At 41.9% G+C, this 13,871-nt stretch overlaps 1 protein-coding gene and 1 pseudogene across 1 annotated transcript; both read right to left on the minus strand.

The window, feature by feature from the left end:
- Positions 1-188: 188 nt before the first annotated feature.
- On the minus strand, positions 189-3,013 carry LOC123082678 (protein FAR1-RELATED SEQUENCE 5-like). Its single transcript, XM_044504961.1, has 2 exons — positions 2,804-3,013; positions 189-2,377 (listed from the first exon to the last, which is right to left on the minus strand). Exon 2 carries the CDS (start codon positions 2,366-2,368, stop codon positions 1,268-1,270), a length of 1,101 nt encoding a protein of 366 aa, XP_044360896.1. The 5' UTR covers positions 2,369-2,377; positions 2,804-3,013; the 3' UTR covers positions 189-1,267.
- Positions 3,014-4,798: 1,785 nt separating this feature from the next.
- Positions 4,799-13,662, minus strand: LOC123084096 (putative disease resistance protein RGA1; annotated as a pseudogene).
- Positions 13,663-13,871: the final 209 nt, after the last annotated feature.

Genomic DNA, 13,871 nt, shown 5'->3' on the forward strand with positions numbered 1-13,871 from the left:
CTTCTTCTTCTTCTTCTTCTTCTCCTGCTTCTTCCACAGTATTGTTCACTTTTTTCTTCCTCCCCCTACTCAAATGACCATGAACTTTCCTGCAAAAAGTAAACCATATTGACAGGCTGCAACCATCTTCCACAGTATTGTTCACTTTTTTCTTCCTCCCCCTACTCAAATGACCATGAACTTTCCTGCAAAAAGTAAACCATATTGACAGGCTGCAACCAAGAAATGAACATATGCAGTACACATCACAATGACCAAACACTTACTTCAATGTTTTCTTTTTTGCTTTCAAATTCTCCAGGAATGGCTTCAACCTCTTATTCGATTCTTTGGCTGGTCTGCCTTTGGGATTTATTATTGGTTTAGGGTCTTGAACTTGATTTGTAAACCATTGCCGCGCCCCAGAAAAATACGCCGGCATAGGAACAAATGATGGTGTGCCAGTATTCACATCATTTCTGTTGCCCTCGTCCAATATGCTCCTCAGGTACTCCATCACCTTTTCTGACTGCATTTCGCTAGCTGAGGCCGTGAATAAAGCCTCACTAGCCATATTGCGCAGTTCATGGTACTTATCCATCTGTTCTGACCATATATGTGTATTGGCACTCCTCACAGAACCAAAAGCAGGCTTGGCTTGCATTGTCCATCTAGCCTTCACACAACATGCGGGGATGGTGCATATCCCATTGTACTTCAGAACGCAAAATATATGAGCACATGGAAAATCCTTGCTTTCCATCTTCCTACATCCACAATATGCACTCTCCATCTTAGATCCATCAAAAATACATATGACATGGAACCTAACGTGCACCGACTCTTTGCGAGCAACTCCATAGCTAACCAAACCAGTGTCCTCTTCCACCTCAAGAACATTCCATCTTGATAAGTTGACAATCTCAGCCTTTACCTTACTGAACATAACAGGGGTATAAATAGATGACACACTTATCTCAAGTGGGTCGGCAGTCAATCTAGTGAAGGGGATTGTGTGCGAAGCTACAGCGTCCAATGCTGCTTCATTCCGACGCAAAACTGACACACAGTGTTCAACGTGTTGCACGAGATCAATGAGTTTCATTCTCCTATTCAGGTGTACATGAAGCCTCGAGTTTAGAGACTCACTCCTCTGATTGCTCAACATCCCTAGGAAATACCTTTCCTTGTTATATGCTACAGACCACTTCTCTCTCAGCTCGTACATCCTATGAATCCATGCATCTTTCTTTTTCCTTGTGATTCTAAATCTCTTCTTATAAGCCAACTAGCGTCTCTCAAACTCATGAACATCCATGGCATAGTAAATAAATTTCCTAAATTCCTTAAGCTTTTCCTTTCGGAGGTGAAGCACCATATTCTGCTCGATATGCCAGCTGCACAGACGGTGATATGTGCTAGGCCAGACTGATGATATGGCTTTGGCCATTGAAGCGTCGCCGTCTGTGATCGTTGAAATGGGATGCTTCTGGTGCATTGCCTCCAAAAAAACCTGAAGCAGCCACTCATATGAGTCAGCCCATTCGCCGGATACAAGACCAACCCCAAACACGACTGTGCTACGGTGATGGTTCAGCCCCACAAATGGAACAAATGGCAACCTATATTTGTTTGACCGGTATGTGCTGTCAAACACCACCACACCACCAAATGCAACATAGTCCAAGCGAGATTGGGCGTCTGCCCAGAATATGTTCTGCAGATGCCCATCAATGTCTGTGGTGTATCTGTAAAAAAAATCTGGGTCTTTCATCTGTTGTGCTGTCATGTAGTTCAGCATAAACTGAGCATCGCTACCTTCTATCTTTTTCTTCTTCTCCAATGCGACATGGTTATACAGATCGCGAGATATAAATCCAGCCTTGCCGAAACCACCAGCCTGCTTCTCCATCACATCCATTATCTGATGTGTGCGAAGTCCACCAACCGAGTACTCAATGACATCCGCCTTCTGTGGGTCGTTCAGGCCACGATGAGACCACAGGAAAGGTGACAACTCAGGATTTATGAATGGATGGCTATGTTGGTCAACAAAATTCTTTACAAACCACAACCCAGTGCTTGCTTGAAGCTCAACCTGCAAAAGAGCAGGACAACCACACCGAGAGAGTGCCCTTGGTGTCCTTTTCTTGTCGGTTTCATCAAAGTGCTTTACGTCACGATATCCTTGTTTGCAGCACACAAACGTCCTCCGGTATGCATTTTCCTTGTTTCCCTTATATTTTAGATCGCCCTTTCTAACACCAAACCCTTTGCTCTCCGCATACGCTAAGTAGAACTTGTACGCTTCGTTCTCACTTTTAAATGTCTGCCTGACCATTGAGTCGTACTCCATAAATTCATCTATCGAGATGCCTTCACCAGCCATGCCGATATCCTGCCATAAGAAACAGCAAAACCTGTTACATATTTACATGAAAGAAAATACGCTGAAACTAAAACATTTTAATTATACATTGTCAACGATTATCATCTGTAACTGAACCAATAATCTCTGACATCCTTACTAGTTTCCTGAGAAGCCAAGAATCCTACTGGACATAGTAATTTAACCCATCGTTTTCATGTTCCCAGAAATTTGTATTATGTTCTTGTAAGAAGTAACATGCATCCCAAAATATCAAACACATAATCTGAGAACATTTTACTCACAGTACAAGAACTAGAAACCTCACACACACTACTAATTCAGCATCCACACGCACAGAAAACCCAGCAGCCGTTTTTGAATTGGTATTGCGTGCACAGCCAGCATCCATGTGCGCCCAGCTATGGTGTTTGGGGAGAACCAGAGGCAACGTACCTATGCGAGGGATCACGACGCGCGGAGGAACCGATCTCGGGCGCCGTCAGAAGATCCTGCGACGGAGATAGAGGGCCGCCGGGCGGCGCGGGGCGGCTGCGCCGTTGAAGATCTTGGGGCCGTCCAAGATCTTGCGGCGGCGACCGCAGGGCGGGAGACGGAGCGGCCGCCCAAGTGCGACTCAGGCAACGGCGACCGATGGGCTGGGGAAAGAAGCGACCGCGGGGGGGGGGGGGGGGGGGGGGCGAGAAGGAGAGGCGGCCCCGGTGCCACGGCTGCCGGGCAGATAGGCGGCGGCACAAAACGCACGAGAAGACCTATGAACACGTACGATTCTATTCCAGCTGTGAGTACGTACGATTCCAATCACTGCAATTACCCATGTTATAAATTAATAACATTATCATTAAGAAAGGACTAATCTACCCTTACATCCAATTACTAAAATGTCCTCAAGAGAAAAAAAACAGGGATCAATAATGACCATTGGATCACCTATATACTACCCACTATTTACAGGAGTATGATGCACCGTAAAATGTCTCCTTTTATATGGTATCAGGCAGTCCCACCCTCTCCCTCTAAACCCCTAGCTGCCGCATCTTCTTTTGCCCTCGCTGCTACGCTGCCGTCTTCTTCCTCTACCAGACCCTGCCGCCGCATCGCTCCACCGCTCCAGCCCCTCCCACCTCGCCATGGCCTCTGCTGATCTCTTGAAACTTGAGGAAGAACTGAAGAACCGTGAGTCCCTCGTCCAGGTCCGCGAGGAAGAACTCCAATGCCAAGCCGAAGAACGTGGGAAGGCCGTTCTTCCTCCTGCTGTTTCCATGTATGCTGCCTTCATCAAGACGTTCGTCCCCATCACCCTCGACCTCCAGGACTCCAACTATGCCAAGTGGCGCGAGCTATTTCCTTGCTGCTCTCGGCCGCTATGGTCTCTCGACTCATGTTCTCTACGAAAGCACCCCCTCGGACACCTCCTCCACTTCAGATTGGGGACGCGACGACTTCACTGTCCTATCTTGGATCTAGGGCTCGAGCTCTCCGGCATCATCAAGCCCGGCTTCACGGTGAAGCAAATTTGGGATGCCATCGCAAACCTCTTCCCCGACAACAAGAAGAGCCGTGCCCTCGCTCTTGAGGCCGAGTTCTGAAATACTGCTCAAGTGGACATGACGATCTCCGACTACTGTGCAAAGCTCAAGTCTCTCTCCGATGCTCTGGATGATGTTGGTCAGTCAGTCAGCGACGAAACCCTCTTGTTTACTTTGCTCCGTGGACTCAATGAGCAATACTTCTACCTGCGCTCATTCCTGCCGTTCCAAGTGCCCTTCCCGTCCTTCCTGCACACTCGCTCTGCACTCGTTCTCGAAGAAGCCCAGAAAAAAACTGACGCTAAGAACTTTGCTTCCACCGCTAAGTTATTCATAACTAGCAGGATTCATGAAAAATAGCAGTTTTCTGGTCACGCAACACAAAAATGAAGGATTCATGATCTACTAATTACTTCTAGCATTAGTAGTCACTAAGTTATTCAGAAGTATAACTGACATCAACAAGCTATTCAGAACTAAAACTGGTAGACTTCACAAGAGATCAAACATATAAAAACACTTCTGACATATTAAGTGACAGTATAGCATCCACTTTCTGATTAAATTCTTAACTGAATCAAACAGAGCGCTGATTACACTCGGCAACAATACCCAGAAAGAGAGAAAAGGTTCACGAATTCGACATCCGCCAGGAAAACCCACTAGTTATACTCTGCTTGAGCATATATAACCTATGGGACAAAAAACCTGGCGCATCAATCAATCAGCCTTTACAATCAAGTCTGTACATAAAAGTAGTACAGTAGCAAGCAACACTCAAAATAAGATTACAGCGGCTGAGAGGCATTAGCCGTACTAGGTAGATAGCATCACCCTCTTCAGCAACCCCTCGTGGACATGCACCAGACGGAATTTGAGCTACATGAGCAAAAAAAAGTGATCAGAGAGTGCACTGAGTAGTAGAAAAAGAAGATTTGTCTAAACACTGCAATTATAATTTACAATTTGTCACGAGGGGCAGTTTGAGATAATTTCCATGTTCTTTTAGTCCTTCGAATTATTTGGAACTATTGCCGTAGGTGTGACATTCAGAGAGAAAAAGACTTGGTAATTGGTATACATGTTTAATCCTACACTAGAAGGGCGCAACAAAAAGACTTGGTGTAAGCACACGTACCTTGTTTTCGCAGGCTACTCTCACTTCTTGGATTTCAAGAAGCTGCCTCTTCTCACAGGCTGCTTTATTCCCCTCAACTTTTTACAGGCCTCAATCAACACATTTGGTATTTCTGAAATGTCATCTGCTCCACCAACGGACACAAGCTCTGGACAATCCCAAATCTCTAACTCCTCAAGTGATGAGAGAGTACTGCTCCAAAGGTGGCCTGGAATGGATATCATATACCGATTACCGACACTTCAATAATCTTAGTGAAACAAGGGACTGGAGGTTTTCTAGGCCGCTGGGGATAAATGAAGAGATATCCCCACATGCTTCTAAGTGGAGACTTTGGAGGGACGATGGTAACACAAATCCCCCCCAGTTGATGTCATGGCACCGAGAAACATTCAGATTCTCCAGAGAAGAGAAACCCCCAAACCTTCTACGGTGCAAGGTCATGGTCGACAACTCGTCACAGTTGTTAATTGTAATACTCTTAATGGCATGTTGATATTCTTCTTCTAGGAGACCATCAATGGTTGACAGTTCTTCGCAGTCGCTGAGGGATAGGGAAGTGAGGTTGGTGAAGACCTGTCCAGGTTGTCCAATAGATGTGAGAGAGTGACAATACGAAATGCGCAGTTCCTGTAGAGCTGGAAGATTCCACATTTGTAGTTGGATGGACGTGAGACGCTTGCATGACAAGGAAAAGCAGGTGAGCGAGCAGCATTGGATATTGGCTGCACTGAGATTCCCGCAATCATTAGACCAGTACATATCCTGCGTGCCTAGCTGGAGCTTCTTGAGAGAACGCGCAACCAAACTCTGGGAGTTTATTTTTCCACATCCCCCCACCTTGAATATTTCAATGCAACGAAATTCTTCGAATTTTTCGGTGGGTACTGATATTAGGTTCCGGCAGTGCATTATTGCAATTTTCTTGATGACTGGTAGATAAGCCGGATCTAGAAGCTGTTCGAGACTTGATAAACTGCTGCACCGCTGAAGGATTAGATCTGTCAGGGACGAGAAACCCATGCTGCTACTGTTGATGTCGATTGGCACTGTAGGTATCTCGAGTTCACGACACCAAGAAAATGACGCAGATGTTAAGCCTGACAGGCTTTCTGGCTGAAACCAGCTCGGAAGAGAAACACCTGGGTACTCTTCAAGGACTAGAGACTTGACACCAGGATGTCGAAGGACTTCTATCCCGTTTTCATTATCCCCAGATTGACTCGCGCAGGCACTCCATTCCAGCGTCAGCTTGTCAAGATATCCCTTATTTTTCAGTTCGGCTTCTGCTAAATGATCCTTTCTTAGCTTGTCAACATTACGTATCTCCAAGTGTCCACGAAGTTGCTTCATATTCTTTATGAACCTACATCCTAGTCCCTGCTCATCACTGGCTGCATCAAGATTTAGTCCATAATAAAATTCTTTGTTTTTGAATCCTCTAATATTTGGACCATATTTAAATCCCTGCGATTCAAATCTCCATAGGTTGACCAACATACCAAAGTCACTTGGCAAGATTTCAAGCTTGCATTTTTTGACACATAAAACCTGTAAATTATGGAGCATACAGATCGTTCCAGGAAGACTTGTCACTGAACAAGATCTGGATATCTTAAGGTACTCAAGATGCTTCAGTTTGCCAACACTAGCTGGTAACTCCTTCAAAGACGCAAAAATAATGACACGCATACGTAGAAGTTCACTGCACCAATCTTCCAACAAAATAGCTATAGTTTTTTTATTTGCTAAAGGCTTGTCGCAAATAAGGGTACGGAGCTTTTTGTGCTGGAATAGGATTGACAAGTCAGAACTTTCGATGTCATTGCTAGATAATACTGACAGATGGCGGACATTTGGAGGAATTCTTCTAAAGTCATCCTTCTTCACAATGAAACAATCATCCTCTGAAACTTTCTGTGCCATATCATGCAACAAGTCATGGATTACGTATTTACCTTGAACTTTTTGAAAGAATGACCGATTTAAAAGTTCATTGAAGTATTGACATCCAATATCTTGAACTGGAATAACACCCAGGCGTTTCACAAAGCCTTCTGCCGCCCAAATTTCAGCTAAGCTGCCCTTTTCAAACTCCTTATCTTTGGGGTACACAGCACAGAATGAGAAGCATCTCTTCAAGTGGAACGGTAAATACATGTAGCTCAACCGTAGAGCTGGCACAATTTCTGTTGAATCTTGCTCCAACTCCCACAATTCACTGTCTAGTATATTATTCCAATGTGATGTACTAAGGTCACTCCGTGACATGCGTCCAAGAGTCTTAGCAGCTAAAGGAGAGCCCTTCAACTTAGAAACTATCTTTCTACCAATGAGCTCTAAATCTGGATCGTGAGAGCTCTCGGATCCAAACGCACATAGTTTGAAGAAATTCCAAAAGACACCCTTATCCAAACCTTCCAATCTAATTGGCTCCATAGTCTGCACAAAATTAGCAACCCTCTTAGATCTGGTGGTGACCATCATAATACTTCCTCGTAGCACATTTTTCAAAGCTGAACAAAACCTCTTCCAACATGCGCCAGTTCCATTCAGAGCATCATCCCACATATCATCGAGGACAATCAAGAACTGGCGCATCTCTTCCAACATGCGCCAGTTCCATTCAGAGCATCATCCCACATATCATCGAGGACAATCAAGAACTGGCGCATGTTGGAAGAGGTTTTGTTCAATAAAAAGTTCTTGATTGTCCTCGATGCATAAGAGTACTCAGATTGTCAATTTTTGTCTTTTTACCAGTAATGGATTCTATAGCCTCTTTAGTTAACCTCTTCTCATCGAAATCATTTGAGACACAAATCCAAATTATTGTGTCGAAGTGAGACTTCACTTTTGGATGACTACTGATATGCTGGGCCAAAGTGGTCTTTCCAACACCCCCCATTCCAAATATTGGTAGAACTGGAAGATCTTGTAATCTTGATTCATTAATTTGGTCGCTCGGTAATATGCTTGCTGATGCATTATCTGCATTAATTTCCCTCTTGCGTTTCGAACAATTGCTACTACGTGTAGGCACACCAAGCAATCTCATCACCTTCTTTAGCGCCATGTCACGACCAAATATTTTTGTTTCATTGGGGAAAGAGCTAGTCTCTGGCCTGCTTGTTTTGTCAAACCGGAATGTCACTTCAACCAACCCCATTTTTTCTATGAGTTCAGAATTAGTTTTCAGCCTTTCGCGGATGATATTTACTTTGTTGAAGCTATTATAGAAGTCAGTAAAAGATAATTGGCTTGCATTGCTCTCCACTATCACCTTATGGTTGTACCATCTGAGCTCATCAAGAATGTCTTCAACGTCATAGACTGCATCCTTGATATTTGGAAGCTGCCTGACCACATCAACGTTGTGGCTTGTCCACTCTGCTCGATTAATTAGGCTATACATTGCAGGAAGAGTGTCACTGAGGCATTGCAAGTCTCTCTGCAAGTCAAATAGATTATTTTGAAACCTTTGCTCCTTCATGTCAGATGAAATAGCAGATCCAGCCCATTGAAAAAGATCCACACACTTATTGACACCACTAGTGAGCCCAGTAGTATCCATGGTGACATGAGTATGAACACTCACTTTCTCCCTGTTGTCAATTAGTGGAAACCATTAGCAAACCTATTTCATGGATAGACATGCTAATAAAGGTTTAAATATGATAAAGTAGATGTCATGCAGTTATATAATTCACAAGTTTATCGCCAAGTTAGGAAAGAATAATGATTTGTGAAAGTGACTTCTAAATATGTTGTTGATAATTAATATATTTACTTAGGAACAAAATTTGTATCGGTGAAAGTAAAGTAAAGTAGAAACAATGCAAACTTACTAAATAATGATTATGATAACAGTATTATGCAAATACTCGACGAACAAGAATTGTTTTGTTGTTATAGCTGGTCGATGTTTAATACTTGACTAATTGTGCTAAAACAAATGTGTAAATATGTTCATAAGAACAACTAACTAATCCAAAAACAAATGCAAAGAGTGTTCTGATTTACTCCCTCCGTCCCAAAATTCTTGTCTTAAATTTGTCTAAATACGGATGTATCAAGTCATGTTTTAGTATTAGATACATCCGTATCTATACGAATCTAAGACAAGAATTTTGGGATGGAGGGAGTATAATTTAGAAAAAATAAAACTTATAAAGTATGTAACAAAATGATGTATAAAGAAATAAAAACTTTTGAATTGAACTTAACACAATGCCATCTTTTAATTAAAATGTGAATCATGAACTATATATTTTCGCTCCAAGCGTCAATCACATATATTGTCCATTACCACACAAAAATTAATGCAACAAAATTAACTTGTGACTGACATGCATGACTTGATTCCTCTAGGAAAAAATATATGTGTGACTTGATGTGGTGGTGTTGTTTGAATGGATGGGTTAATGCAAAAAAAAAAGTAACTTGCAAGTTCATGCATGACACACAATTTTGATCGGAGGGCTATCAATAATCGAAGTGACATAGAAGCATGAGTGCACAAAGAAATTTAATAGTGGTGGCTACCTATTTAAATATAGAAGATAGTGGGGATCAACCATTTAGGTATATAAGATAAGATAGGATAACAATAAATAATACTCTAAGGTGGTATTATCTGAAATGATTTTGTTAACTTCATACATGCATATTTCTAAAAAGAGGTCTCTTAGGTACAACAAAATTACAAACTCTAAAGAAGTCACCACATGGTTGGAGGAAAATACAAAATTTAACCCTCCATCTTGTAGGACTCACATATAATGGATTTTCTTACAAGTATCATTAGGTAAATCTTTATAAATATGTACTGACTAAATGTTTTAGTAATTGATAACTACACATATACTCCCATATTTTCAAGATAAACAGATAACCCATGAGAGTAGTCAGCCAACATAGTCATGCAAAGAATACGTTATAACAATCAGGGCTCCGCATGTGACAGATAATGATATTGAGAATTAAGTGGGCATTATTGATATTAGAATACTTCCCTCAAAGCTAGGCCCCACAGATCGATCAAGCCTAACTGGCATAGAAGAAATTGCAGTTACCAACGCCCTTCGATGCATCATTTGCATAGATCCTACGACATAGTGGTCACCACTATCTCTATTTATTTACACATGTAGACCACATCAGCAAGTCATGCATGTGCCATAAATTTCATTTTCTGCACCAATCTGTTCATGTAACCATGTTACCTTAGCAATTTGCATGCAAGTCATCAATCAATTTATCGTATTAATTTTTGTTGGGTTATGGAAGGTAAATCTGTTGAACACTGGAACTAACCCTTTATGCCTAAGTAGATGATCCCACTCTCTCTATTTATCTTAACACGTAGCCATACCACATCATCAAGTCCTACATCTAGTCGTAAGTTATATTTTTTGCACTAATTTGTTCATACCACCATGCCACCTCAACAATCAAGGATGCTAGTTATAAGTTAACAATTTTGCATTAAAATTTATGTTTGTTCATTGATGGCATATGTGTTGGACGCTTGATAAAACCTATTTTAGCCTAGGGTTCACATTTGCATCTAAAAATAACGTTCCCATACCTCAGTCTAAAAGGTGTTTTTAACATTCCCTTAAACCTCAATCTAAAAGGTTTTTTATACAACATTTTGTTCATGCTTCATATGTTTTATAAATTTTTAAAATATAAAACCATGACCGTTCTTACACTCAAGTCCTGCATCTCGTCAAAAATTACCACATTAATTTGCACTAATATGTTCATGCACTATTAAACTATTTTCTATAGAAATATAATAGTACTATTTATGTAACAATCATGAGTAGTTCTACGTGCTTTCTGAAATGACAATGCTCCTATTCTTGTAATCTGAAAAGGCATATATGTTTCACAGAAGGATAAACCTGAGGTTTGGGTTCTGCAAGCGATGGCCATCATTGATCTGGATCACGTCTGCGGGCTCTCTAACAGCAAGGGACTCTGGTTTCCTGCAACATGGAAATGACAAGTCTAGAGTGTGTAAAAAGCACATTTTATTGAAAAGGAAAAGCAGGTAGATATAATATATTAACCTCATGACAGGCTCTTGTTCATAATCCATGAGGTCGGCAGGGGACTTGAGCCGACTGCTGCTACCATGGACCCCGATCGAAGCTGAGGAAGTAAAGAACTTAAAATATATCACAACGTTTTGTATACAAGAAATTAATATTGCTATATGATATTGCAACATCCTATTGTAATCATGGAAAACAATCGCTACTGATCTCTACAGCATAATGTACACTAAGCCAGGATGAATATTACAAAGTACTTGGCCTTTAAAGCATTCAAATATTTTAAACTGTCAAAACACTAAGCAGGGAAACGTAGGTGTTCACACCTTTAGTTCTTTCAATGAGAAATTCATATTAGCAGAGCTGCACTTGTAGTACTCCTCTGATTTTGGAAACAAAATTACATGTTTTTGCAGTTTCTGGATATGATTTTTGAGTATTGTAACATAAATTACCTAATTGAAAATTTTGTGCCCACACATTTCAGTAATTTGGAGATGTATGCATTTACAACACATTGAATTGTGTACAATCACCGCCCTCCTTTAACATACACATGCATGGATTGCGTTCTATTTTAACTGGGCATATTTGCCTCTTCTAGTCTTTTTGCACGCTGATCTGGAAGCAAATTTTTAGTTGCTTCATATTCTGGAACAACACACCCTTAGGGTGTGTGCAGTATTAGACATCTTCTGCTCGGGTCTACCGGCTGAAGAACCCATAGCTAAGAATTTTTCTCTGGATCAACTTTATAGTACTAGAATCAACTCTAGCGATCTGTTCTTGTTGGGATTGGGATGATGACGTTGATTGTACTATGTTTCCTGATAGGTAGAGCCCGTTAGGGAAGCTAAACGCTGGAGTACATACGCTCTTAGGAGCTGATAATTTTAAATATAGTAGATAATTTCTGCTTGAAACTATATGTGTGTTTCAAAAGTGGTGGCAAACGCACTACTAAAAAATTATCCTTCATAGTCAGGCCTATTAGAGGTGAAATGCGAAACCTGTTTCTGACAGCCAAGTTAGAGATGGATCTCACCCGCAACAGAAAAAAAGTTAAAGAAGGAGATCTATATGATAAGAGAGGCTATGTCTCGATTTTAGCGAGACCGCAAGAGGAGCCCGTAATGGGCCAGCTCAATAGGGAGGCAGTATGTTTTTTTTGTTCGCTTGTTTTTTATAGTTTTTTTCATTATTGTATATATTTCGAAATATTATATATATATATATATATATTAAAAATAGTGTACTTTATTTTATAAGGTTTACCGTGTATTAAAGAATGTTCATGTAATGTAAAATTTAGTTTGCATAATTTGGAAAATTGACATATAATTCAAAAAACTGTTCACCACATTTAAATAATCGTAACAGTTTAAAATATATGTTTCATGAATTTTTTTTAAAAATGTTTAAACAATGTAAGTTTTTTTCAAGAAAGTTCATAAAAATGTTTTATACCATTGAAAATAAAGTTCATAAAATTTTAAAAGTGCTCACTATTTTATTTAAAATAAATGTTCACAATTTTTTTAAAAATATTCATGACATTAAAAATGTTCAATGTGTGTTTAAACAATGGTCATTTTGTATTTAAAACATGTTTAATGTGCAATTGACAAATGTTCAACATGTATTCAGAAAAATGTTAAACATGTATTGGAAAAATATTCAACATGTATCTGATAAATGTTCAAACTGTATATATAAATTTTTCAATAGGCATTTAAAAATGTTTAATATGTATTTAGATAAATGTTCAACATATATTTTAAAAATGTTCATCTCGTATCTAAATAATATTGAACGTGCAAACGAAAAATGTTCGACTTGTGTATTTGAAAAATCGAAGAAAAATAAGAAAGAGGATACGTGAAAGAAAATAAACAAAAATAAGAAAAGAAAAATGAAGAAAAAGATAGAGAAAAGATACAAAAAAGGAAGAACTGCACGGTGGCTTCTAAAACCGACCCATAGTAGCCTACCAAAACAGCTCCTAGAGAGTTACACTACCCACATTATTTGGCCGACATGCTAGCGGGTGCTAGCGAGAGCGCCAGAGACAAGTCATCCTTTGGGGACAGATGATCGGGTTTGTGCCAGAGAGTTTGAAATCTGCGTACGGAACGCGAGGCTCTGGCGACCGTTGTGGCGCTCTGCGCCGCCGGCTCCCATGCGCGAGCCCTTCCCGGCCGTCGCCATGAGCGCTGGGGAGGCCGCCGGGGCCTCGCCGGCCGACCCCCTGCTCCGGCCGCTCAATGCCGTCGTGGGCCGACATGGTAGAGGAGGAGGGGGAGGGTCCGATGGAGCTTCCTGTGTCCCTGGCGCCGGCCCAGCTGGCGGATTTATGGGTCGCGGCTCGTCCAGCGCGGTCGCGTGGTCGGTTTGCCTCAAGCCGGCGCCGCATCTCCCGGCCGCCGCGGTTCGCCCCGCCCCCTTTGGTGCCCGGCCCGGTTCGTTGCCTGGGTTATCCCCCGTGGCGGCGGACGGTGCGACGGCGGTGGGCTCTCCGGTGCGCTCTGGGACCTCTGGCGTCGTCCTTGGGGTTGGCCCCATGCCGGCGGCACGCTCGGCTGCGGGCGTGCCCCGGTGCTTGGGTGTCGACCGAGCGGAGTTGCCGGGTGGGCCAACTCGCGGTCCTCATGCTGCTGGGTTTGGTGGGCCTCGGCCCAGGAGGTTTGGGAGGCCGCCCGACGGGCCCAAGAGGCAGTTGACAAGGCCACCTGGGCCTTGCTTCTCGCCCATGAAGATCCAGCCCGTTGGAT

The sequence above is a fragment of the Triticum aestivum genome, chromosome 4A (assembly GCF_018294505.1).
Source record: "Triticum aestivum cultivar Chinese Spring chromosome 4A, IWGSC CS RefSeq v2.1, whole genome shotgun sequence".
Lineage (NCBI taxonomy): Eukaryota > Viridiplantae > Streptophyta > Magnoliopsida > Poales > Poaceae > Triticum > Triticum aestivum.